We start from the raw sequence: 27,382 nt of genomic DNA, 5'->3' as shown, positions 1-27,382 counted from the left end.
CAACTGAAGATTGGGAGACTGATTTTGAGCGATTTTCGTACACATTCATACGATTTTGGTACATTCTTTTAATTGTTCAGTTGTTAGATTGTATATTTTTTATCCCTATTCAGATCATTCATTTGTTACAATTCAAAAGAATATAATTATTATTTCCTTAAAATATTTCCTTGACACTCCCTCCCAAAGTAGCCTCGACCAATTAGAAAACAATGTCTGACTTTTCTAGTGTATAGGTGTTCTTTGTCATGTTCCTTCCATCTAGAGCTGATGGAATGCTCAGCAGGTATAAATGCAGTTCTAAGAGGAAGCAGTAGACTAGAAGGACGTGGCAGAGACAGGGAGATAAGAAGGTTTTCACACACATCTCAAGATAGCACTGTGGGTAACTACACAACTAACTAAATAGAACATTTGTATTCAATGCACAATACTGGTGTGGGAAATGTTATGAAGTTAATACTCATTATCTCTTGATACTTGGGCACAAACATTGTGGCCCTTTTGCCTCTAAATTTAAATTCAATGATCTGACATTATTTTGAATGTGACAGTAGCTTAGCACAACAAGAGTGATTGTAGTAGAACAAGAGTAGTTTCAAGTTTTTAGATCTGTTTTATAACATTTCACATTCAAGAATGGTTTGTTGTTTGTTATGTCACATTTCACAATTCAAAAAGGTAATTTTTTTCTCCCTCCTAGGAAACACTGGTTGACCTGACAGGTAAAATGACTTAGTTGTTTTGACAAACTACTATGAAAAACATTATTAACTACATTTTTTCAAGTTTTACCATTTAAAGTGAAACGGAGTGAGAGTAAAATTGACTGAAATTAAAGGTCTTAAGTATTGACGCCTCACTTTTGCAGAATGTTCTCAATCCTGTTTGTCACGGTGTTCTTGGCTAGCTGCTTGGCAATGCGTGAGTAATAAAAATTTAATTCTGAATTATAATTATTAAATAATAGCTTTTATGCTTTCACCAACTTGTCTTTTCAATTAGACTTAGGAGTTCTTTTTGAGACAAAAGCTGATGGATTAAATCATTGCAGAATGTACTTTAGTTAATTAATCTGCACTTTATTCATAATGTAAAGATTTTTCAGAAATGTGTTGGTAAAATTAAAAGGATGTATATATAAATATGTATTATTAATATAGTAAATATAGTAAACATATTGCCCATGTTATTTTAGCCATCAAAGATCCATACTCGTATTCCTCTGCGGTGGGTCAGGGAGGTGGCACCCCATTTGCTTCCTACGGTGAGGGACGCATCACAGGAGTCAGAGTGTGGGAGACCAACAACAACAACTACTACTACTACTACTACTACTACAACAGCAACGCCTACATCAGCGGGTGAGCAGACCCTGACCCATGAACAGACACCACTGACTCAGTCCAACTACACTACCCAACACACACCACTGACTCAGTCCAACTACACTACCCAACAGACACCACTGACTCAGTCCAAATACACTACCCAACAGACACTCTTTCTTTCTTTCTTTCTTTCTTTCTGTATGTATTTATTTTGTTGTGTTTATTACATATTCAGTACATGACCAAACAATAGTGTTATCGTATCTAACCCAGAGTACAATGTAAAATGTCATTCCTTGATCTTCTCTGACGCTACCTGCTCTCTCGGTCTGAATGTGCCTTATCAAAACACAACCAACGTGAAAAGCTTCCTCTGTTTTAGGTTCCAGCTGAGATACGGCTACAGCTGGTCTCCTGTGTTCGGTCGCGAAGGGGGTGAAAAGCAGGAGATGGAGCTGTTTAATGATGAGGCCATCGTCGAGGTGTCTGGGAAGTACAACCCAGCAGACTACATCTGCTACCTGGTGTTAAGCACCAACATGGGGCGCACTCTGTCAGCCGGCCTGCCCAACCAAGTCTCCTTCAACTTCTACCCAGCCAACATGGGCAATGAGCTGAGGCTGCTCAGCGGTCGGTTCAACGGTGCTGGGATCACCTCCATCGGAGCCCACTGGGGATATGTGTACATGGAAGGGGCTGGAAACAGTACTCTGGAAAGTACGAAAAACAGTACCTCCTCTTAATTGAAAAGAAAAGTATCTCTTGCTCTTTGGGATGGTATCCCAGATACAGATTAAGCCTAGTCCTGGACTAGTGACTTTCAATGGAGATTCTCCATTCAACATGCTTTTTAGTCCAGGAGTAACTTAATCTGGGTCCAGGAAACTGACCCTATATGTTTGGACGGATGATTGACATAGACACTGACAGAACTGTTTTTCATATCACTATCTGATGGGTGCTTCATGAGAATTTAAACGGAATGAATTTGAATGTTTAGAATATTTTGGAAGAATTTGAGGTGATCCCTGAATTGTAGCAGTACAAAAATACTTCTAAACATTCAAATTCATTCAGTTTATATTCCCATGAAGCGCCCATCAGATAGGGATATTAAAACAGTCCTGTCAGCGTGGGTCACAGACCACATGCTTTGTTACATATCATTTGAGGTTATCACAATTTATCATAATAAATGAAAGAATAATATGGGATTTAAATGATTAATTATATCTTTGATTAATTGAAAAATAAAATATTATGGGGAGATAATAGCGTCTCAGGGTACTTCACCTTCATTATTTTATACACGCTGCATTTGTTATTTGTTGTTCCTTTTCTGCTACATCTGCTTATAGACATTTTAATAAAAAGCATATCTTTAATCATTATATTTCATTGTATTCTTTTCATAAGAAAATACATATAGTAGTGGCCAGAAGCTACAATAAGCTAATCTGTCATCTTAACAAACCCTACCTCAATGGTGTCAATAAGGAACTACATTTATAACTGCAAGACCGTTAAAATGCTTATCCAATAGTGATGAAGGAGAAAAAAATCAATAGTTACATATCGGGATTTTATTTTCCACGATATATCATGTCGTATCGCACAACAATATCGCACTATTATGTTTGTGCTAGTTGGCTGTCCCTGCACCAAAACTCTTATTTTCCTTCATAGACTGTTCTCCATATTCATTTTAAATAGAAAGCACATTTTGGGGAGGCAATTTCCATTACTTTCTCATGCTTTCTATTCTCTCTGCCACAGACATATAGTGAGCAATATGTTTGGAACATCGCATCACAATAAAATCACAGTATAGAATCGTAATACTGTCACGTCCTGACCAGTAGAGGGAGTATTTGTATTGTAGTTTGGTCAGGACGTGGCAGAAGGGTATTTGTTTCATATGGTTCGGGTTGTGTGTGTAGTATTTAAGGGGTGTTTGGTTTATGTATTCCGGGGTTTTAGTGTATGTTCTGGTTTTGGTTTTCTGGTTTGTCTATTTCTTTGTTGTCTGTGTGGCTCCCGATCAGGAACAGCTGTACGTCGTTGTTCCTGATTGGGAGTCATATATTAGGAGCTTGTTTTCACCTGGGGTTTTTGTGGGAAGTTGTCTTTTGCACTGCTGTTAATTTAGCCTGTGAAACTGTCATCTGTCGTTCTTTGTTTTGTTATTTTTTCCGTGTTCTCTTTAATTATTAAATACAAGATGAGCATTCATATTCCCACTGCGTTTTGGTCATCAATACACAACGACACCCGTGACAGAACTACCCACCAGAAAAACACCAAGCAGCGGAGTAAGGAGCAAAGGGAATTTGATATGGACTGGCGGGAGAAATGGACCTGGGAGGAAATTCTGGACGGGGCTGGACCTTGGCACCAGGCTGGGGATTACCGTCACCCACGGGAGGAAATCGAGGCAGCCAAGGCGGAGATGCGTAAGTACGAGGCCTTGTATGCGCTGAGGGAGAAGCACGAGAGGCACCCCCAATAATTTTTTTTGGGGGGGGCACACGGGTAGTTTGGCTGGGCCAAGGAAGAGCCATAAGCCAGCTACCCGTGTTTATATGGAGGACCGTATGGAGTGGAGGGCGCCGAGTTTTGAAGAAGTGCGCACGATCTCGCCCATACACACTCACAGTCCAGTGCGAGTTATTCCAGCCCCTCGCAAATGCCGTGCTAGAGTGGGCATCCAGCCTGGTAGGAGGATGCCTGCACAGCGCGTCTGGTCACTGGTGCGCCTCCTAGGACCAGGCTACCCTACCCCCGCTCTACGCACGGCAACCATCAGGCCCCTGCACAGCCCAGTTCGCCCTGTACTAGCACTCCGCTCGTACAGGGCTACTAGTTCCATCCAGCCAGGATGGGTTGTGCAGGAGGTGCGATCAAGACCGCCTGTGTGCCTCCATGGCCCAGTATTTCCAGTTCCTGCCTCTCGTGCTGACCCGGAAGTGCGAACCCCTAGTCTGGCACGTCCAGTACCAGCCCCATGCATCAAGCTTCCAGAGAGTCAGCCTAGTCCTACTCAGCCTGTTCCCGCTCCTCGCACTAGCCATGAGGTGCGTGTTCCCAAACTGGCACTTCCAGCATCACGCATCAGGCTTCCACTGCGTAATACCAGTTCCACTCGGCCGGTTCCTGCTTCCCGCACTAGCCCTGAGGTGCGTGTCCCCAGGCTGGTACCTCCACTACCAGTCCCACGCATCAGGCTTCCAGTGCGTCAGCCCAGCCTCGAGTGTCCGGAAACAGTGCCCTGTCCAGAGTGTCCGGAAACAGTGCCCTGTCCAGAGTGTCCGGAAACAGTGCCCCGTCCAGAGTATCCGGCAACAGTACCCCGTCATGAGTATCCGGTAAGAGTATTAAGCCCGGAACCGAGTGAGACGGCCTACAGTTCAGAATCAAGGGAGACGGCCCACTGTGCAGAACCAAGTGAGACGGCCCACAGTTCGGAGAGGTGTGAATGGGTCTACAGTCCGGAACCGAGTGAGTCTGCCTGCAGTCCGGAACCGAGTGAGTCTGCCTGCGATCCGGAACCGAGTGAGTCTGCCTGCAATCCGGAACCGAGTGAGTCTGCCTGCGATCCGGAACCGAGTGAGTCTGCCTGCGGTCCGGAACCGAGTGAGTCTGCCTGCGGTCCGGAACCGAGTGAGTCTGCCTGCGGTCCGGAACCGAGTGAGTCTGCCTGCGGTCCGGAACCGAGTGAGTCTGCCTATAACTCCGAACTGTGTGAGTCTGCCTACGGCCCGGAACCGAGTGAGTCTGCCTACGGTCCGGAACCAAGTGAGTCTGCCTACAGTCTGGAGGGCAGTAGACCAGAACCTGAGCCACCTCCAGTATAGGTGGGTTGGGGAGGGGGGGTGTTGCACAGGTGCCATCGTTGACGGCAGCCACCCTCCCTTCCCTCCCTTTAGTTTAGGTGAATTATGTTTGTTTTGGGGTATTTTTGTTTTTTTGTTGAGGTTCCCACCTTTGGGAAGGGGGGGTACTGTCACGTCCTGACCAGTAGAGGGAGTATTTGTATTGTAGTTTGGTCAGGACGTGGCAGAAGGGTATTTGTTTCATATGGTTCGGGTTGTGTGTGTAGTATTTAAGGGGTGTTTGGTTTATGTATTCCGGGATTTTAGTGTATGTTCTGGTTTTGGTTTTCTGGTTTGTCTATTTCTTTGTTGTCTGTGTGGCTCCCGATCAGGAACAGCTGTACGTCGTTGTTCCTGATTGGGAGTCATATATTAGGAGCTTGTTTTCACCTGGGGTTTTTGTGGGTAGTTGTCTTTTGCACTGCTGTTAATTTAGCCTGTGAAACTGTCATCTGTCGTTCTTTGTTTTGTTATTTTTTCCGTGTTCTCTTTAATTATTAAATACAAGATGAGCATTCATATTCCCGCTGAGTTTTGGTCATCAATACACAACGACATCCGTGACAAATACATGTAGAATCATGAGAATCGTGAGACATATCATATTGTCACCTAAGTATTGTGATAATATCATATCGTGAGGTCCCTGGCAATTCCCAGCACTACTATCCAACACACCCATAATGTCTGGAACGTATATCTGCCATACCCATTCATCACATCAAACATTTTGTCTATGAAGTCTGCTCTCCTTCTAGCCTGGCATTGCATGACAAGCTGCATAGTGTTTTAGTTAAAGCTACAGTCTAAGATTTGGGAAGCTGTTCAATGTTCAGCTGTATACTAAAACAAGTGGTGGGGATGGACCAGGGGCGGAAATCCCGGAGGGGACGGGGTGGACACGACCCCCCCTATCCTGGGAAAAATATGATTTGTCCCCCCCAATATATCACTGAAACATAACTATGTAGTTTAAATAATATTAATAATACGCAATGAAAGCAATTGTGCTGATTATAGACACTTAACAGCTCGTTTTTAAGTTTCAAAAGATTGCGACCCCCTCCCACCCTTTGCCTCACAATGGTTTGATCCACTTCCAGTTCTTTAGCTTGCGAGGTAATGTAGAGGTCGTATCTACTGTCTGAAAGGCACTCAATGCACGTAACTGACGTGAGGTTAATCCAGTCAATCGCGCACACACACTAGCTGAATATGCAGAGCTAGCGCGCAAATATTAACTATGTAGCTAGCTAGTACCTATTCCATTTATGTGGCGTCGTCAAAGAGGGAATCTTTGCTATCGTCAATTTATTCCAAGATCAGCATGCATGTAAGTTAGTGCTTCAAAGTCCCTGTGATAAGGTTAGCGATAAACTGAACAGAACTACACTCTCTTCTACCATTGTTTTAAATATATTTAATGGTCTCGTTGCAAAAGCTAAATTGTCGCAAGGGAACTTTTATTTATATATTTTATTTCACCTTTATTTAACCCAGGTAGCAAAGATTACAGCAAACACCACTGAATTGGTGCTCGCTAGCTTAGCAAATTCAGCTATTGTTAGAAGCCAGCCAATATGAAACAAACGATTAAAATTACAAAAGGTTGCAGCATATGTTGTGTAAATGGTGAACTCATACAGCTGTCAACTCTTGTCACTGCAATCCATTTCACATTTGCTAGCTACCTTTTAGATCGAAGCCCATATAGAATGATAGAAGATAAGATGATAGAAGCCCATCTCCTACTGTAAATAACCTACATACTGTGTGTGTGTGTAGCCAACCAGGTAGAAAAATGGCAGAAAAATGGCAGAAAAAAGACGGACATCAGAGTATTTTTCAGTACACCAAAACGCAAAGTAAGAACCCTCGTAGCCTAATATCTCAAAGACTAGTTGATAAAATGTTCATAAGAAAGAAATGAAATTCTAATGGAAATGTTTCACAATGATGTCATTAGGCAGAGCAGGCAACAGATGGCACACAGACAGCAGAGTTGGGGACAGATATGCAGGGACAGACTGGCAGAGACAGGGAGTCTCAGGTAAGTTTGTTGAGTCTTTGTTTGGCAACATTATGAAAGGTTCTCAATTTGTTTTACTTGTAAAATAGGAACATAATTGGAAAATGCCATGGATACCCCCACTCTCAACTTAAACTGGTGACTGAACTAAGATTTGTTAAAGGCAATGGTATTGCTGTTGTGATTAGTTGTGTAGTTTTGGGTACCGGTAGTTAGGAGTACGGCAAACACCTTATTTCTTTGGTTCCTCAATATACATTTACCATATTAAACGTAGGCTATGTGTTACAGCACTACTTTTGGTGTCCCCCTCAGGAATTGCTCTTGAGAAAATGTAATGTAATTGTCCCCTCCAAAGTTGATATCAGATTTTCGCCCCTGGGAGGGACACCACGTTGTTGCTAATCACAGACTGTGTGGTTGGTCTAGATTAGACAGTTTGATAGATGGGGTTATACAGTATATGAATGTTTCAACAGTCAAAGCAGCTTAACTAGTTTTGGTGAGATAAAAAAACATTTCCTAATTTCATTCTATTGTCTTTGTTTTACAGAATAAGTCTTAGTCCCAGTAAATTCGAGCTAATTTGAGGAACAGCCACCGATTTAAAATGGGGCAAAAATTATATTGATTCTTTCTATTTGCATTTAGTGTAATGTGGATGATACTGCAATGGGATGGCTGCAAATCTTAAAGATGTGATTTTTTTTAAATATAGTTGTTAAACCATGAACAATGCTACATTATAGCTTATTATAGAGCCTAACATGTTAGCTTGACTACTGCTTCCCTACTGTATATTCAGACCAGAATCACTAAATAATCTGAGTAAATGTATCCCCCTGTATTGAACCCTCAAGGCACCACAAAGCAAAACCTGGGCAGCATTTCAAATTATGTACAGTAGGTGTTTTTTTACAAGTTTTCATTGTATTTACATTGAACAACAAAAAAAACACAACATGTAAAGTGTTGGTCCCATGTTTCCCAGAAATTTTCCACACACACAAAAAGCTTATTTCTCAAATTTGTTTTGTTTACATCGGTTAGTGAGCATTTATCCTTTGCCAAGACAGGTGTGGCATATCAAGAAGCTGATTAAACAGCATGATCATTACACAGGTGCACCTTGCACTGGTGAATATAAAAGGCCACTCTAAAATGTGCAGTTTTGTCACACAACACAATGCAACAGATGTCTCAAGTTTTGAGGGAGAGTGCAATTGGCATGCTGACTGCATGAATGTCCATGTGCGCTGTTGCCAGAGAAGTTAATTTCTCTACCATAACGGCCTCCAACGTAATTTTAAAGAATTTGGCACTACTTCCATAACCGCAGACCACATGTAACCACGCCAGCCCAGGACCTCCACATCTGGCTTCTTCCCCTGCGGGATCGTCTGAGACCAGCCACCCAGATAGGTGATGGAACTGTGGGTTTGCACAACCAAACAATTTCTGCACAAACTTTCAGAAACCGTCTCAGGGAAGCTCATCTGCGTGCTTGTCGTTCTCACCAGGGTCTTGACCTGACTGCACTTTGGCGTCGTAACCGACTTCAGTGGGCAAATGCTCACCTTCGATGGCCACTGGCACGCTGGAGAAGTGTGATCTTCATGGATTAATCTCAGTTTCAACTATACCGGCCAGATGGAGACAGCGTGTATGACGTTGTGTGGATGAGTGGTGAACAGACTGCCGCATGGTGGCGCTGGGGTTATGGTATGGGCAGGCATAAGTGGACAACGAACACAATTCCATTTTTATCAATGGCAATTTGAATGCACAGATATACCGTGACGAGATCCTGAGGACCATTTTTGTGCCATTCATCCACCGCCTTCACCTCATGTTTCAGCATGATAATGCACAGCCCCATGTCGCAAGGATCTGTACACAATTCCTGGAAGCTGAAAATGTCCTAGTTCTTCCATGGTCTGCATACTCATCAGACATGTCACCCATTAAGCATGTTTGGAATGCTCTGGACCGGTGTGTACAACAGCGTGTTCCAGTTCCCGCCAATATCTAGCAACTTCACACAGACATTGAAGAGGAGTGGGACAAAATTCCACAGGGCACAATCAACGGCCAGATCAACTCTATGTGAAGGAGATGTGTCGCGCAGCATGAGGCAAATGGTGGTCACACCAGACACTGACTGGTTTTCTGATATCCACCCCTACTTTTTTTAGGTATTTGTGACCAACAGATGCATATCTGTATTCCCAGTCATGTGAAATCCATAGATTAGGGTCTAATTTATTTATTTAAATTGACTGAATTCCTTATATGAACTGTAACTGTAAAATCTTCTACATTGTTGCATGTTGCATTTATATTTTTGTTCAGTGTAGCTTACTCAAAGCTAGCTAAACAATGAACCATAATCCCAACTCATGACGTTACTACCCTGCATGAACCTGCAGGTAGCTAACCAACCAGGTTCAATGTTTGCTAGCCAAGCAAATGGCTCCGAGATACAAATAATAAGATCATACATGTAACGTAAGATAGCTAGCCAGCCAGCTAACATTAGCTAGCTAACAGTACACTTTAACTTGAAATGAAACCACTTTCTTACCCATATACATGGATGCGTCTCCTGTCATGGATGCCATGGTTGCCCTAAGTTTGAAGATGTAATTCAGACAGGTGTTTTCTCCATCTCCTTGGCTATCATACTCAAATTCCACTTAACTCAGTCCTCCAGAAAGTGGAGAGCAACACGTATGCAGTTTTACTACGCGATACTTGAAAAAAAAACCTGCGTTAGACAGGATTACCAACACTTTAATCCAAGATGGCGTAGCAGTCAGACGTCTTTGTCCTTCGGCTTGTCGTGTCCCATGTATATATTTACATATTTTCTTCGCATATCTTTTTATATATTTTTTTCTAAAAACTCAACCTCAAAACATTCTTCCTCCAACACAAACTCAAAAAAGTTCTGGGACACTGTAAAGTCCATGGAGAATAAGAACACCTCCTCCCAGCTGCCAACTGCACTGAGGATAGGAAAATCTGTCACCTCCGATAAATCCACTATAATTGAGAATCACAATAAGCATTTTTCTACGGCTGGCCATGCTTTCCACCTGGCTCCCCTACCGCGGTCAACAGCACTGCACCCCCCACAGCAACTCGCCCAAGCCTTCCCCATTTCTCCTTCTCCCAAATCCAGTCAGCTGATGTTCTGAAAGAGCTGCAAAATCTGGACCCCTACAAATCAGCCGGGCTAGACAATCTGGACCCTTTCTTTCTAAAATGATCTGCCAAAATTGTTGCAACCCTTATTACTAGCCTGTTCAACCTCTCTTTTGTGTCGTCTGAGATTCCCAAAGATTGGAAGGCAGCTGCTGTCATCCCCCTCTTCAAAGGGGGAACACTCTTGACCCAAACTGCCACAGACCTATATCTATCCTACCCTGCCTTTCTAAGGTCTTCGAAAGCCAAGTCAACAAACAAATTACCGACCATTTCGAATCCCACCGCACCTTCTCCGCTATGCAATCTGGTTTCAGAGCTGGTCATGGGTGCACCTCAGCCACGCTCAAGGTCCTTAACGATATCGTAACCGCCATCGATAAGAAACAATACTGTGCTGCCGTATTCATTGACCTGGCCAAGGCTATCGACTCTGTTAATAATCACCACAACCTCATCAGCAGACTCAATAGCCTTGGTTTCTCAAATGATTGCCTCGCCTGGTTCACCAACTACTTCTCTGATAGAGTTCATTGTGTCAAATCGGATGGCCTGTTGTCCGGGCCTCTGGCAGTCTCTATGGGGGTGCCACAGGGTTCAATTCTTGGGCCAACTCTTTTCTCTGTATACATCAATGATCTCGCTCTTGCTGCTGGTGAGTCTCTGATCCACCTCTACGCATTCTGTATACTTCTGGCCCTTTTTTGGACACTGCGTTAACAACCCTCCAGACGAGCTTCAATGCCATACAACTCTCCTTCCGTGGCCTCCAACTGCTCTTAAATACAAGTAAAACTAAATGCATGCTCTTCAACCGATCGCTGCCCGCACCTGCCTGCCCGTCCAGCATCACTACTCTGGACGGTTCTTACTTAGAATATGTGGACAACTACAAATACCTAGGTGTCTGGTTAGACTGTAAGCTCTCCTTCCAGACTTGCCTACCTGGTTAAATAAAGGTGAAATAAATAAAAGTAAACATACTGACCAGCTCAAATAGACAGACGCGTGCTAAATGGCAGACCAATCCAAACTCATCTCTTGGCATGTCCAGCCCACTCATTATCTCAGCCAATCATGGCTAGCAAGAAGGTTGCTGTCTTTTCTGTGGCTAAACCAACTAGGTTTGTAATTTAACATTTTTATTCGTATTTACAGATGGCATACAAGTTTGTTATTAAGGCACATGAAAGTTCACATGTTCAAGTAGGCATTTCCACCAAAAACACCTTTTGAAAAAAAGAAATGTCTAATTGAAACGGTACTCCTGTGAAGTACGCCTAGTTTCCTGAAACTGGTCACATAATAATAATCAAAAAGAGAATTGACTGTAATGTTCTTCATACTCCCTGTTTCCTAGCCTTGTATTGTAGCACCATCTAGTGTGGGACAACATTACTGTCCAAACCATTTTAATATTGGAGTTAAAGCTTTGATCTCCAGCTTCAGAACAATAGAATAGCCACTTTATTAGCTTCAGTCATTTTCATCCAAATGTAATTTTTTTTAAACTCATGAGTGCATAAGAAGTAAAAACACCACTGAGGTTAAGGCTCTGTCATTCCAACAGATGAAACACACCATAACTCCAAAATAACAGAAATATAACAGATAAAATAATAGAGAAATGCATTCCAAAGGGAAGGAGTGGTTGTTGCATTCTTCATGTGTTCCATAATGGATATACTTTAGCTGTCCTTTATGATTGGTTATTGGTCCTCATCCCTTGATCTCCACGATTTAAAACTTAAATATGTACTTCCTGCATAGCAGAGAGTGACCAGGAAGGCAAAGAACTGAAAAACAGAAGGATGAAAACATTAAAATGCAGTACAATACTGGGTATGAGTTGAGTACGCTTAAATGGACCAAATAGACATCATTCTGGATGGTACACAGTGGCATCATACATCTCTTATCTGACTTGTAGGCATATATTTGGCATTTTAATACTGTATATTTTAATATCGCTCTAATCATAAATCATAATTGTGGTATATATTCACAGTTGGCGTGATTTAAATGTCTGTCTGGGAGGTCTGAGGTGGTTTTCTTACTGTGGATGCGACCCAGCAGGTGTAGTTATGGCGCCCCTTAACAGCATGGCTGATTGAGGCTGCGTCCACTGCTGCTGCCACCACATACATCACTGTAGCACTACTGTTGAAGAACAGGCCCTGTAGAACACCACATACATCACTGTAGCACTACTGTTGAAGAACAGGCCCTGTAGAACATCACATACATCACTGTAGCACTACTGTTGAAGAACAGGCCCTGTACAACACCACATACATCACTGTAGCACTACTGTTGAAAAACAGGCCGTGTACAACACCACATACATCACTGTAGCACTACTGTTGAAGAACAGGCCCTGTACAACACCACATACATCACTGTAGCACTACTGTTGAAGAACAGGCCCTGTAGAACATCACATACATCACTGTAGCACTACTGTTGAAGAACGGGCGCTGTACAACACCACATACATCACTGTAGCACTACTGTTGAAGAACAGGCCCTGTACAACACCACATACATCATAGTAGCACTACTGTTGAAGAACAGGCCCTGTAGAACATCACATACATCACTGTAGCACTACTATTGAAGAACAGGCCCTGTACAACACCACATACATCACTGTAGCACTACTGTTGAAGAACAGGCCCTGTAGAACATCACATACATCACTGTAGCACTACTGTTGAAAAACAGACCTTGTAGAACACCACATACATCACTGTAGCACTACTGTTGAAGAACAGGCCCTGTAGAACACCACATACATCACTGTAGCACTACTATTGAAGAACAGGCCCTGTAGAACATCACATACATCACTGTAGCACTACTGTTGAAAAACAGACCCTGTACAACACCACATACATCACTGTAGCACTACTGTTGAAGAACAGGCCCTGTAGAACATCACATACATCACTGTAGCACTACTATTGAAGAACAGGCCCTGTAGAACATCACATACATCACTGTAGCACTACTGTTGAAAAACAGACCCTGTACAACACCACATACATCACCGTAGCACCACTGTTGAAGAACAGGCCCTGTAGAATGACAACAACAGGATTCCTGGCTGGCTGGCTCAGATACTGTAGGGTAGTACACATTATAGAATGGCTTCATTTGATCACATTCATAAAGACATGGTCAGGAGCACACAGAAATCTTGGTTCATCTATTTGCTCTCTCCCCCAAAACCATCAAGGCAGTTAACTCCATTGGTTTTATGTTACATAAATAGTCCACAATTATTCAATTACTAGATATATAATAAACAACCTCAATCCCTCATGTTTCATATAATGTGCTGTTGTATTATGTGTCGTAGTATGTGTCGTACCACAGTTGTCCAGGGGACCTGAGGGATCCTGTTGTAAGCCATGGTCAGGTAGATGATGAGGAAGATGACCGTCAGGACCCAGTACAAGATGGCCACAAACATGACCCACCCAAAGGCAGACACACGGAAGTACTCTGTCCCTGCTATCAGCATCCATACCAGCAGACCAAACACCTGAGGGGACAGGGAAGCATATAGCCAACATTCCAAATGGCATCCTATTCCATTTATAGTGCACTACTTTTTAACAGGGCCCATAGGGCTCCAGTAGAAAGTAGTGCACTATACAGGGAATAGGATACCATTTGGGACGCACACATAGTCAGTGATGGATGTGGTCTGGTGGTGTCTACCTTATCATGTATTTAAATGCATTTGCTGTGCTTATCTTGAAGGCATAGAAAGACATTACAATGAAAGGAAATAATATAGCCTAAATCAAATCAAATCATATGCACAGAATCCAGTGCAGTGTAGAGTGATCTGTTTACCTGCAAACTCTCATCTAAAACAGTACAACAGCTATACAAAGTATAACATAATTGCCAAGTGGTTTTTCATAGTTTTTTTTCTGGAACAGAAATTGACCCCACCGCTGACTGACACCTATCTGATCTGACAGCATTCTGAAAGAATGTCGTAACACATTGATCATGATAAATCTATAGATGCAGATTGTTATACTGCGTGCTACTGTAAATAATGGGATGTTTTGTCCTCTGTTGCACTGCAAACCTCCCTTCCTGTTATTAAAAGAAAAGAATGTTTCATTGGTTGCTTCATGTCACAGGAAAAAATAATGTCTGGCCTAAGTGGAAGAGGAGACTCTTTTGGTCACATTCTCCTCGATGCTGGAAGGAAAAGGGACAATGAAACTGACCTTGTTTTTTAAGCAACTTCCCTTTCCAGAGAAAAATAAAACACTGTACTGAGAACCAATGTCTGTCTACACAGAAATAATTCTATATTACAGAAAGTAGTATATATTACAGAAGGTAGTCTACATTACAGAAAGTTGTATATATTACAGAAAGTATCCTATATTTCAGAAAGTAGCCTATTTTTCAGAAAGTAGCCTATATTACAGGAAGTAACCTATATTAAAGGAAGTAGCCTATATTACAGGAAGTAGGTTGACATTATGGTCAATTTCTCCAGTTATATTTCCTTGAAAAATTTGAAATAATTGAATCTTCAGTTCAGTGCAGTGTTCAATACAATGTCACGTCACCATCTGTGAAAAAACGTAGCCTATGCAAAATGTGTATAAAATGCACATAAAATAAACAGGTCGAACAGAATTCAAATCTGTATAAAAGTAATGGAATTCAGCAAATGGCTAACTCTTCCCTTTATCAGAACTAATTGTGCCCCTATGATAAGGGTACAATTAGCCATGTGATACAAGGTATGAACAATATAAAATGTCTGATCATCATAATGTGTTTAATTTGTTTAATCAACAAAGCGGTATTGATTCCCTCCATGAATTCTGATGGCAGTTATTGTGAGAAAGATGGTAAAAGCCACTGCCATAGTGATTTCAGTAGAGAGCGTCACTAGTTTTAAGTTCCTCGGTGTCCACATCACCTAGGACATGTCATGGACCAACACCACCTCCACTGTTGTCAAGAGGGCACAGCAGCATGCCGCCCCGGGGTCCTCTCCAAATACAAGCCCTGCATCATCAAGAATGTCCTGACCGGTTGCATCACGGCCTGGTAGGGGAATTGTTCCGTATACGACCGCAAGGCCCTCCAGCGGGTGGTGAAGACGGCCCAGTACATCATGGGACCTTGCTCCCACCCATCCAGTACATCTACTCGAAACAGTGCCTGAGGAAGTCCCGCAGCATCATCCAGGACCCCACACACCCCAGTCACAAGCTGTTCTCTACCTCCCTTAACATCTGGCAGACGGTTAGAGCATGAGGTCTGATACCAACAGGCTCAGAGACAGTTTCTATCTACAAGCCATCAGACTGCTGAACAATTGAACTGGACTGACCACCTGCTCTGATTCTCCTCACCTTAGCACACATGCACTCACTCATGCACACACCCATATAGACGTACACACATTTACATTCATGCTACACACTGACATCACAACTCAGAGCATGCGCAGACCAGCTGGCTGGTGTGTTTACGGACATATTCAATCGCTCCCTATCCCAGTCTGCTGTCCCCACATGTTTCAAGATGGCCACCATTGTTCCTGTACCCAAGAATGCAAAGGTAACTGAATTAAATGACCTCTGTCATCATGAAGTGCCTTGAGAGACTAGTCAAGGATCATATCACCTCCAGCTTACCTGTCACCCTAGACCCACTTCAATTTGCTTACCGCCCCAATAGGTCCAAAGACGATGCAATCGCCATCACACTGCACACTGCACTATCCCATCTGGACAAGAGGAATACCTATGTAAGAATGCTGTTCATTGACTAAAGCTCAGCATTCAACACCATAGTACCCTCCAAGCTCATCCTTAAGCTCGAGGCCCTGGGTCTGAACCCTGCCCTGTGCAATTGGGTCCTGGACTTCCTGACGGGCCACCCCCAGGTGGTGAACGTAGGAAACAACACCTCCACTTCGCTGATCCTCAACACTGGGGCCCCTCAAGGTTGCGTACTCAGCCCCCTCCTGTACTCCCTGTTCACCCATGACTGCGTGGCCAAGCACGCCTCCAACTCAATCATCAAGTTTGCAGACGACACAACAGTACTAGATTTGATTACCAACAACGACGAGACAGCCTACAGGGAGGAGGTGAGGGCTCTGGGAGTGTGGTGCCAGGGAAATAACATCTCACTCAACGTCAACAAAACAAAGGAGATGATCATGGACTTCAGGAAACAGCAGAGGGAGCACCCCCCTATCCACATCGACGGGACAGCAGTGGAGAAGGTGGAAAGTTTTACGTTTCTCTGCGTACACATCACTGACAAACTGAAACGGTCCACCCACACAAACAGTGTGGTGAAGAAGGCGCAATAGCGCCTCTTCAACCTCAGCAGGCAGAAAAAAATTGGCTTGTCACCTAAAACCCTTACAAACTTTTACAGATGCACAATTGAGAGCATCCTGTCAGGATGTATCACCCCCTGGTATGGTAACTGCACTGCCCACAACCGCAGGGCTCTCCAGAGGATGGTGCGGTCTGCACAACGCATCACCTGGGGCAAACTACCTGCCTTCAGGACACCTACAGTACCCAATGTCACAGGAAGGACAAAAAGACCTTCAAGGACAACAACCACTGCCTGTTCATCTCTCTATTATCCAGAATGTGAAGTCAGTACAGGTGCATCAAAGCTGGGACCGAGAGACTGAAAAACAGCTTCTATCTCAAGGCCATCAGACTGTTAAATAGCCATCACTAGCACAGAGAGGCTGCTGCCTATGTACAAAGACTTGAAATCATTGGCAACTTTAATAAATGGAACAATAGCCACTTTAATAATGTCACTTTAATAATGTTTACATATCTTGCATTACTCATCTCATATGTACAGTGCCTTGCAAAAGTATTCATCCCCTTGGCGTTTTTCCTATTTTGTTGCATTACAACCTGCAATTTAAATACTTTTTTATTTGGATTTCATGTAATGAACATACACAAAATAGTCCAAATTGGTGAAGTGAAATGAAAACAATTATTTATAAAAAAAATAAAAAACGGAAAAGTGGTGCATGCATATGTATTCACTCCCTTTACTATAAAGCCCCTAAATTAGATCTGGTACAACCAATTACAGTTGAAGTTGGAAATGTACATACACTTAGGTTGGAGTCATTAAAACTCGTTTTTCAACCACTCCACAAATTTCTTGTTAAGAAACTATAGTTTTGGCAAGTCGGTTAGGACATCTACTTTGTGCATGACACAAGTAATTTTTCCCCAAAAAATTACAGACAGATTATTTCACTTATAATTCACTGTATCACAATTCCAGTGGGTCAGAAGTTTACATACACTAAATTGACTGTTCCTTTAAACAGCTTGGAAAATTCCAGAAAATTATGTCATGGCTTTAGAAGCTTCTGATATGCTAATTGACAGGATATGTGTCAATTGGAGGTGTACCAACCTTCAAACTCAGTGCCTCTTTGATTGACATCATCGGAAAATGAAAAGAAATCAGCCAAGAGTTCAGAAAAAAAATTGGAGACCTCCACAAGTCTGGTTCATACTTGGGAGTAATTTCCAAATGCCTGAAGGTACCACATTCATCTGTACAAACAATGGTACGCAAGTATAAACACCATGGGACCACGCAGCCGTCATACCGCTCAGGAAGGAGATGTGTTCTGTCTCCTAGAGATGAACGTACTTTGGTGCGAAAAGTGCAAATCAAGCCCAGAACAACAGAAAAGGACCTTGTGAAGATGCTGGAGGAAACAGGTACAAAAGTATCTATATCCACAGTAAAACGAGTCCTATATTGACATAACCTGAAAGGCCGCTCAGCAAGGAAGAAGCCACTGCTCCAAAACCTCCATAAAAAAGCCAGACTACAGTTTGCAACTGCACAGGGGGACAAAGACCGTACTTTTTGGAGAAATGTCCTCTGGTCCGATGAAACAAAAATAGAACTGTTTGGCCATAATGACCATCGTTATGTTTGGAGGAAAAAGGGGGAGGCTTGCAAGCCAAAGAACACCATCCCAACCATGAAGCACGGGAGTGGCAGCATCATGTTGTGGGGGTGCTTTGCTGCAGGAGGGACTGGTGCACTTCACAAAATAGATGGCATCATGAGGAAAATAAATCATGTGGATATATTGAAGCAACATCTCAAGACATCAGTCAGGAAGTTAAAGCTTGGTCAAATATGGGTTTTCCAAATGGACAATGACCCCAAGCATACTTCCAAAGTTGTGGCAAAATTGCTTGAAAGCCCTGACCTCAATCCTATGGAAAATTTGTGGGCAGAACTGAACAAGCGTGTGTGAGCAAGGAGGCCTACAAACCTGACTCAGTTACATCATCTCTGTTAGGAGGAATGGGCTAAAGTTCACCCAACTTATTGTGGGAAGCTTGTGGAAGGCTACCTGAAACGTTTGACCCAAGTTAAACAATTTAAAGGCAATGCTACCAAATACTAATTGAGTGTATGTAAACGTCTGACCCACTGGGAATGTGATGAAAGAAATAAAAGCTGAAATAAATCATTCTCTCTGCTATTATTTTGACATTTCACATTCTTAAAATAAAGTGGTGATCCTAACTGACCTAAGACAGGGAATGTTTACTAGGATTAAATGTCAGGAATTGTGAAAAAGTGAGTTTAAATGTATTTTGGCTGAGGTGTATGTAAACTTCCGACTTCAACTGTACCTTCAGAAGTCACATAATTTGTTAAATAAGTGTCACATGATCTGTCACATAATCTCAGTATATATACACCTGTTCTGAAAGGCCCCAGAGTCTGCAACACCACTAAGCAAGGAACACCACCAAGCAAGCAGCATCATGAAGACCAAGGAGCTCTCCAAACAGGTCAGAGACAAAGTTGTGGAGAAGTACAGATCAGTGTTGGGTTATAAAAATATATCCAAAACTTTGAACATCCCACGGAGCACCATTAAATCCATGATTAAAAAATGGAAAGAATAGGGCACCACAACAAACCTGCCAAGAGAGGGCCGCCCACCAAAACTCACGGACCAGGCAAGGAGGGCATTAATCAGAGGCAACAAAGAGACCAAAGATAACCCTGAAAGAGCTGCAAACCTCCACAGCGGAGATTGGAGTATCTGTCCATAGGACCACTTTAAGGCGTACACTCCACAGAGCTGGGCTTTAAGGAATATTGGCCAGAAAAAAAGCCATTGCTTAAAGAAAAAAATAAGCAAACACTTTTGGTGTTCACCAAAAGGCATGTGGGAGACTCTCCAAAAATATGGAATAAGGTACTCTGCTCAGATAAGACTAAAATTGAGCTTTTTGGCCATCAAGGAAAATGCTATGTCTGACGTAAACCCTACACCTCTCATCACCCCGAGAACCTCATCCCCACTGTGAAGCATTGTGGTGGCAGCATCATACTGTGGGGATGTTTTTCATCGGCAAGGACTGGGAAACTGGTCAGAATTGATGGAATGATGGATAGTGCTAAATACAGGGAAATTCTTGAGGGAAACCTGTTTCAGTCTTCCAGAGATTTGAGACTGGGACGGAGGTTCACCTTCCAGCAGGACAATGACCCTAAGCATATTGCTAAAGCAACACTCGAGTGGTTTATTAAGGGGAAACATTTAAATGTCTTGGAATGGTTCTAGTCAAAGCCCAGACCTCAATCCAATTGAGAATCTGTGGTATGACTTAAAGATTGCTGTACACCAGCATAACCCATCCAACTTAAAGGAGCTGGAGCAGTTTTGCCTTGAAGAATGGGCAAAAATCAGCCGTATGTGATACAGCCTGGATTCAAATCAGGGACTGTAGTAATGCCTCTTGTACTGAGATGCAGTGCCTTAGACCGCGTCGCCACTCGGGAGCCCAATTTCCTACACCCGCAATAACATCAGCTAAACACATGTATGTGACCAAACAATTTGATTTGATTTTGATTTGCTACCAGACTCTTGCATACTGCCCAGTTTAAACACTGCCCCCATCCCAACCTTCTCCAGTACAAGTGTAAATATTGGACTATAAAATGTGCTTTCTTGAATTATACTTATGCTACTAGAAAATGTTTATTCTGTCCTATTGAGCCATTTAATTTATGTTCGTATTCTTATCTTTATTATGTCTTATTGTTATTGCATTGTCGATAAGGAACCTGCAAGTAAGCATGTCTTTGGACGATGTACCATGCGTATCCCTTAGCCTACAGCTTGAACCTTGAAACTTGACTACTTACTATTTCTGCGAAAACGAGGAGCCCCGAAGCAGTGCGAAAAAAGTGCCTATCACAAGCCAGAGTAGAGGTGGAAAAGTTATCCGTGCTGCTGCTGGTAGACGTTATCACAGTGCGCGTCGCTGCTCCTTCCATCTTCAATATCAATCTACCGCGTTTGGATCCTGCCCCCCTGAATTAAGAAAAGAAAATCGTGCTACTCTAATAAAAGGAAGGTGGGAAAGATGGCCATGACGAGTCTTTCCTGAGTCGACGACAAGACTTCCGTGGAACTCTACATTTGTTGTGAATCAACTCGTTTTTGTTTATTTTAGATAATAATATCTATGACCTGTCTGAATGTCATTCTGTCGTCGTATAACAAAGCCTACTGTATGTTCAACATAATTTGGTCAGTTAGGTCTACACCATTCCCTAAATGTCACTGAGTTGAGAGTGGTTGCATAAAGAGGAACTTTTTTTGATGATAGGTAAATCAGGCTGCCAGAAAGTATTGCCTTTGGCTGGTAATGTTTTGCATAGTGTGCTGTATTTCAGAGGACCCGAGCAGGAACAATCTACAGCCAAAGACAGAAGAGAGACCTAGCCAGTAGAATGCTGATTGTAGTTTTGAAACTGAGGTACAAGTGCAGTAACTGCAGCCGGCTGTGTTATTTTGGACGCAATAATTGCTGCATATTGCAGTTATACTGCACTCTGACTGCAATCTTTTTCTGTAAGGGCTATCACAGCAGGCAGAGTCTCACTTCTAAAGGAGTGCATAATGCAGGTTAGCTGTGGATTATTAATTTACTAAACTGTAGTTGCACCCTTGCTCAAAAAGATACAGTATAGTGTGCCTTTTGGTCAAACAGAACAGTGTGTGTTCAGTTAACCACTTTCTGGACCTGCTGGGGCATGTCCTATAAGGACCATAGTCCTGGCCTAATGTACCTTCGCTAAATCAGACAGTTGTTGATGTAGTTTTCAATCATTGATTAGTTACTACTCTCTCCAGTTAGAAACGCGATATCCATCACCATGTCCTCAGTGTGACAGCAATAAATGTGTTCTGTGGTGGTGTCTAAACTGTACCAGCAGATGGCAGCATATAGACAGACAAAGATCATGGGGAAAGGCAAAGGAAAATGTGAAAACAGCTTGAGGCTTAAAACTACAACTTGTGTATAGTTTTAACAACCAACGTAACAGGCGATGTAATTACATCAAAACAAAATATTATACACGGGTTAATACTGCTAAGAAATGTAGGTATGGACACTTAAGTTCACCCTGTAACAAACTGAAGGGGATTGCACGGACAGGGACAGGTTGAGAGAGCAGTGGGGAGAGGCATTGTGTGTTAATACTAGGCTCCTATCTGGGAACCCTCCTCATCACGAATAAATAAATGCAACACAGGACTTAATCAATTAATTCATAAGTGACTTGTGTTTAACTCTGCTACATCTTGTGATGTCATTTTAGAATGTTCATAATTATATATTTTTTGTTTTAAGTCCACTATACACCCACATGGTATGGAGGCCAAAAGATCACTGGGACACTCCATTCATCAAACACACATCCACTTTGTTGTTTGCATTGTTTATTTATGATTATAAACTGGGTGGTTTGAGCCCTGAATGCTGATTGGCAGACAGCCGTGGTATATCAGACCCTATACCACGGTATGACAAAACATGTATTTTTACTGCTCAAATTACGTTGGTTACTAGTTTATAGAGGCAATAAGGCCCCTCGGGGGTTTGTGGTGTATGGCCAATATACCACGGCTAAGGACTGTGTCCAGGCACCCCGCGATGCGTTGTGAATAATTTTAAATGTATATTTTTTGTACCTTTATTTAACTAGGCAAGTCAGTTAAGAACAAATTCTTATTTAGAATGACGGCCTACCGGGGAACAGCCCTTAGCCGTGGTATATTGGCCATATACCAAACCCCCTCGTGCCTTATTACTTAATTATACAACAGGTGGGTCTAATCCTGAATGCTGATTGGTTAAAACCGCATTCCAGCCGGTGTCTATTCCACAAGTTACCACTGGCTAAATCTATAACGTTAAAATGCCTATTTACTCTGTTCCGTCTGTGTAGACAATCAATGTAAATAAGAATTCGTTTTTAACTGACCTTGCCTAGTTAAATAAAGGTTAAATAAAAAATGTTTAAAAGAAAGCTTGTGTGTCTAGTTCTGACAGTGCAGCAATATCTAACAATTTCACAACATATACCCAATACACACAAATCTAAGTAAGGAATGGAATTAAGAATATATAAATATATGGACGAGCGGCATAGACTAAGATACAGTAGAATAGTATGGAAAGGTTAAATAAAAACATTTTCAATCTGGCTGTCTCATCAGCCCAACCAGGCAATTTATAAACTTGATCTCCACTATAAAAAGCATCTAGACATTACCACACATTTCTTTTAGACTAACATTTAGTTTTCAACAGCGAGATTTGTATAAACCTTGTGGTCTGTCTCTCCAACATTTGCAACATTGTTTCAATATTCAAATTCGATCTCCAACTGTCCCATAGTAATGAACGTGTCGGGAGGAGACAGACAGGCAGGCAGCGTTTCTCATCCAGTCAAAATCATGAATCAGCTGGCATCATTTTTATGGATATATACAAAGAAATGTCAATAGAAAGCAGGTCAAACGAAACTAAGTGCAGCTAGTTTGCAGTCTTTCCAACTTCAGATTGAAGTGATTGTGTTAGCTGTGTTGTTGGCTAGCTCCTCTGAACAACAGTGTCCTGACATTTCCTATGGCAGGTGAAATCGAAGCTTATTAACGCATTGTTATGGATGTATCCAAATAAATGTCACGAGAAAAACAGCTTAAACTGTTTGACGTGACTGTAAGTTAGCCGTAGTTGGCTAGCTAGCAAGCAAGGCATACGAATGGGACTATATCTATATCTTGTGGAAGGAGAAAATAGTATGAATAAATTCATCAAAGAAAAGGAAAATATGTCAATCATTATTTGAATATGTTGGTAACCTGTTGTATAAAAGTGATAATGCCAGAGAAGCCGGTGTTTCGAGGATATATTACCATGGTTTGCCATCAACACCCATGCCAATATATCCTCCAAACACCGGCTTCTCAGGCATTATCACTTAACTAAATAAAGGTGAAAACGTTAATAATGCATTTTATTGTTGGACAGCATTCCGTTGCCATTAGTAGACCTATCTTTTCCAGACAGGTGGGATAGGAACATACAGGCCATCTATCTGTCTCAGAAACACAGCAACATGAGATTCCCTGATTCATTTGAGGAGCAAACATTTTCTCTTTAAACATTTTTAATGGTGATTTCTAGACAATTAGCAGGAAGAGTAACGTTATCAGTCAGTGTGGTAGTGAATAAAAATAATGGACCATCAATTATTTATGTGTCTGCAATCCAATGCTTCATCAAGGCGTATTACCCCCTTTCCCTTAAATTACTGATATTACCCCCTTTCCCTTAAATTACTGATATTACCCCCTTTCCCTTAAATTACTGATATTACCCCATTTCCCTTAAATTACTGATATTACCCCATTTCCCTTAAATTACTTACACATTTGAGGTATATATTTAAGTTAAAACAAGCAGTTACAATATTGCAAGTAATTCACCTTTTAAGAGGTATTATGATTTATAGATGTAGAGTAAAGAGATACTTCAGGGATACAGCCTGATAAATAAACTCATAGTATGGAGATTCATTCTGTGAATTCAACAGAGACACATTGATCTCAGTGAGATTATAATAGAATGATAGAAATTACCTGCAGTAAACAGGCTTTGTATTAGTCAATACTTAATCCTGCCTGAGAATCCATTTTAGATTTAACACAATAATTAATACGTATAACCTCCATTGTCTGGCTGTAGTTATAAGTCTCTATATTTCAGATTAATACTATAAAGCCTTGGTAGAATAACACAGGTCCAGAGGAACGTGAAGGTTTAAAAACATTTTTTTAAGCATTTTCCTGATTTCCTATGTGCCCAGCAAGAGACATCTTGATGATGCCAGGATTACGTGCTAAACCTGTATTATAATGGTGCATTGTAGAACAGGTTGTAGTTATAAGATGTAATGTACAAGGCCCAGGATAAATAACAGTGTTTTATGTAATCATACTGAAACTATAGCAATAGCAACGCTATAGTACAGACATTTTCCCCTGTTTCCCTAGATCTTCAGTTTCAATCATTATTGGTTATTAATTATTCACAATATAATTGTTTAGCTATTCAGTACATCCATCACTCACTATATAACTATATATCAAATATGTATTATCCTTCTCCACAATGAAACAATGATATGTTTCATGATGCGTGCATTGTTGACATTAGATCTTACTTTACATGTGTTGGTATAAGGCTATACTTGTATGTAAGGCAATTAACTTGTATTTTAGTAACGTGTGATTTGCATCAACGGAAGGAAAGGGCGTCGTAGAGTACATGTACGTGCTCCTCTTGCACTTCTCAACCATGGAAATTATAATCATGGAACAGTAATGTATTTGAAGTGGAACAATTATGTTTTTGGAGCATAATTAGAAAAGAAAATGAAACTAGCAGAATTATATTTTTTATCACGAGAAGAAGGTCTTTTATGGTCTCCGGAGCGGCTGATTTAGAAGAGAGGAGGATGGAGAGAAAGGATGGGTCTGGAATAGCTTTTATTTCCTCTTCCTTCCTCCGCGTCCGGTTCTCGAACAGAACAAGTCAGCCATTAGGAAGAAGCATTGAAGGGCTGAAAAAGCAGCCAACACCAAGGGAATTAATTAACTCAATGTCTTTAGACCAAACTGGATGTTCAAAACCATTCTCAGAGACCTGGCAAATCCTCTCACCCCTGTCTAAAACAAAACTATATGCACACATTTTACAGTCATTTCAGTCAATTTCAAGTGTATGGAACAGACGAATATAGAATGAAGGACTATAGAAGAATATACAGTTGAAGTCGGAAGTTTACATACACTTAGGTTGGAGTCATTAATTAAAACTCGTTTTTCAACCATTCCACAAATGTCTTGATAACAAACTATAGTTTTGGCAAGTCGGTTAGGACAACTACTTTGTGCATGACACAAGTCATTTTTCCATCAATTGTTTACAGACAGATTATTTCACGTATAATTCACTGTATCACAATTCCAGTGGGTCCAGTACATACACTAAGTTAGTGTATGTACTAATTCCACTACGTACACTAAGTTGACTGTGCCTTTAAACAGCTTGGAAAAATCCAGAACATTATGTCATGGCTTTAGAAGCTTCTGATAGGCTATTTGACCTCATTTGAGTCAATTGGAGGTGTACTTGTGGATGTATTTCAAGACCTACCTTCAAACTTAGTGCCTCTTTGCTTGACATCATGGGAAAATCAATAGAAATCAGCCAAACAATTGTAGACCTCCACAAGTCTGGTTCATCATTGGGAGCAATTTCCAAACGCTTGAAGGTACCACATTCATCTGTACAAACAATAGTACGCAAGTATAAACACCATGAGACCACGCAGGCATCATACCGCTCAGGAAGTAGACGCGTTCTGTCTCCTAGAGATGAACGTACTTTGGTGCAAAAGTGCAAATCAATCCCAGAACAACAGTGAAGGACCTTGTGATGATGCTGGAGGAAACAGGTACAAAAGTATCTATACCCACAGTAAAACAAGTCCTATATCGACAACCTGAAAGGCCGCTCAGCAAGGAAGAAGTCACTGCTCGAAAACTGCCATAAAAAAGACAGACTATGGTTTGCAACTGCACATGGGGACAAAGATCATACTTTTTGGAGAAATGTCCTCTGGTCTGTTGAAACAAAAATAGAACTGTTTGGCCATAATGACCATCGTTATGTTTTGAGGAAAAAGGGGAAGGCTTGCAAGCCAAAGAACACCATCCCAACCATGAAGCATAGGGGTGGCAGCATCATGTTGTGGGGGTGCTTTGCTGCAGGAGGGACTGGTGCACTTCACAAAATAGATGGCATCATGAGGTAAGAAAATGATGTGGCTATATTGAAGCAACATCTCAAGACATCAGTCAGGAAGTTAAAGCTTGGTCGAAAATGGGTCTTCCAAATGGACGATGACCCCAAGCATACATCCAAAGTTGTGGCAAAATGGCTTAAGGACCACAAAGTCAAGGTATTGGAGTGGCCATCACAAAGCCCTGACCTCAATCCTATAGAATATTTGTGGGCAGAACTGAAAAAGCATGTGCAAGCAAGGAGGCCTACAAACCTGACTCAGTTACACCAGCTCTGTCAGGAGGAATGGGACAAATTTCACCCAACTTATTGTGGGAAGCTTGTGGAAGACTACCCAAAACTTTTGACCCAAGTTGAACCATTTCAAGGCAATGCTACCAAATACTAATTGAGTGTATGTAAACTTCTGACCCACTGGGAATGTGATGAAAGAAATAAAAGCTAAAATCAATCATTCTCTCTACTATTATTCTGACATTTCACATTCTTAAAATGAAGTGGTGATCCTAACTGACCTAAGACAGGGAATTTTTTTACTAGGATTACATGTCAGGAATTGTGAAAAATTGAGTTTAAATGTATTTGGCTAAGGTGTATGGAAACTTCCAACTTCAACTGTAGTTTCCTTGACCTGATCTCAAGAAACTCTATTTCAACACAAGAAAAGAAACA

At 41.7% G+C, this 27,382-nt stretch overlaps 2 protein-coding genes across 5 annotated transcripts; one reads left to right on the top strand and one right to left on the bottom strand.

The window, feature by feature from the left end:
- Positions 1 to 260: 260 nt before the first annotated feature.
- LOC106605916 (zymogen granule membrane protein 16-like) lies at positions 261 to 2,716 on the top strand. 3 transcript variants are annotated; one of them, XM_014201911.2, is made up of 5 exons: positions 261 to 381; positions 704 to 725; positions 872 to 924; positions 1,199 to 1,364; positions 1,714 to 2,716. In XM_014201911.2, the coding sequence occupies exons 3-5, from the start codon at positions 873 to 875 to the stop codon at positions 2,072 to 2,074; spliced, it is 579 nt and encodes a 192-aa protein (XP_014057386.2). In that variant the 5' UTR covers positions 261 to 381; positions 704 to 725; position 872; the 3' UTR covers positions 2,075 to 2,716. The 3 variants fall into 3 exon arrangements, with proteins under 3 accessions (XP_014057386.2, XP_014057387.2, XP_045575061.1); XM_014201912.2 differs by having other exon boundaries at positions 269 to 385; XM_045719105.1 differs by lacking the exons at positions 261 to 381; positions 704 to 725 and having other exon boundaries at positions 853 to 924.
- A 9,118-nt stretch (positions 2,717 to 11,834) lies between these two features.
- On the bottom strand, positions 11,835 to 21,109 carry LOC106605917 (CKLF-like MARVEL transmembrane domain-containing protein 8). 2 transcript variants are annotated; one of them, XM_014201913.2, is made up of 4 exons: positions 20,688 to 21,103; positions 13,813 to 13,986; positions 12,497 to 12,616; positions 11,835 to 12,235 (listed from the first exon to the last, which is right to left on the bottom strand). In XM_014201913.2, exons 1-4 carry the CDS (start codon positions 20,817 to 20,819, stop codon positions 12,149 to 12,151), a joined length of 513 nt encoding a protein of 170 aa, XP_014057388.1. In that variant the 5' UTR covers positions 20,820 to 21,103; the 3' UTR covers positions 11,835 to 12,148. The 2 variants fall into 2 exon arrangements, with proteins under 2 accessions (XP_014057388.1, XP_045575060.1); XM_045719104.1 differs by lacking the exons at positions 11,835 to 12,235; positions 12,497 to 12,616 and adding an exon at positions 13,384 to 13,561 and having other exon boundaries at positions 20,688 to 21,109.
- Positions 21,110 to 27,382: the final 6,273 nt, after the last annotated feature.

This window comes from Salmo salar, chromosome ssa05, assembly GCF_905237065.1.
Source record: "Salmo salar chromosome ssa05, Ssal_v3.1, whole genome shotgun sequence".
Lineage (NCBI taxonomy): Eukaryota > Metazoa > Chordata > Actinopteri > Salmoniformes > Salmonidae > Salmo > Salmo salar.
This window is presented reverse-complemented; position numbering and strand designations above follow the sequence as displayed.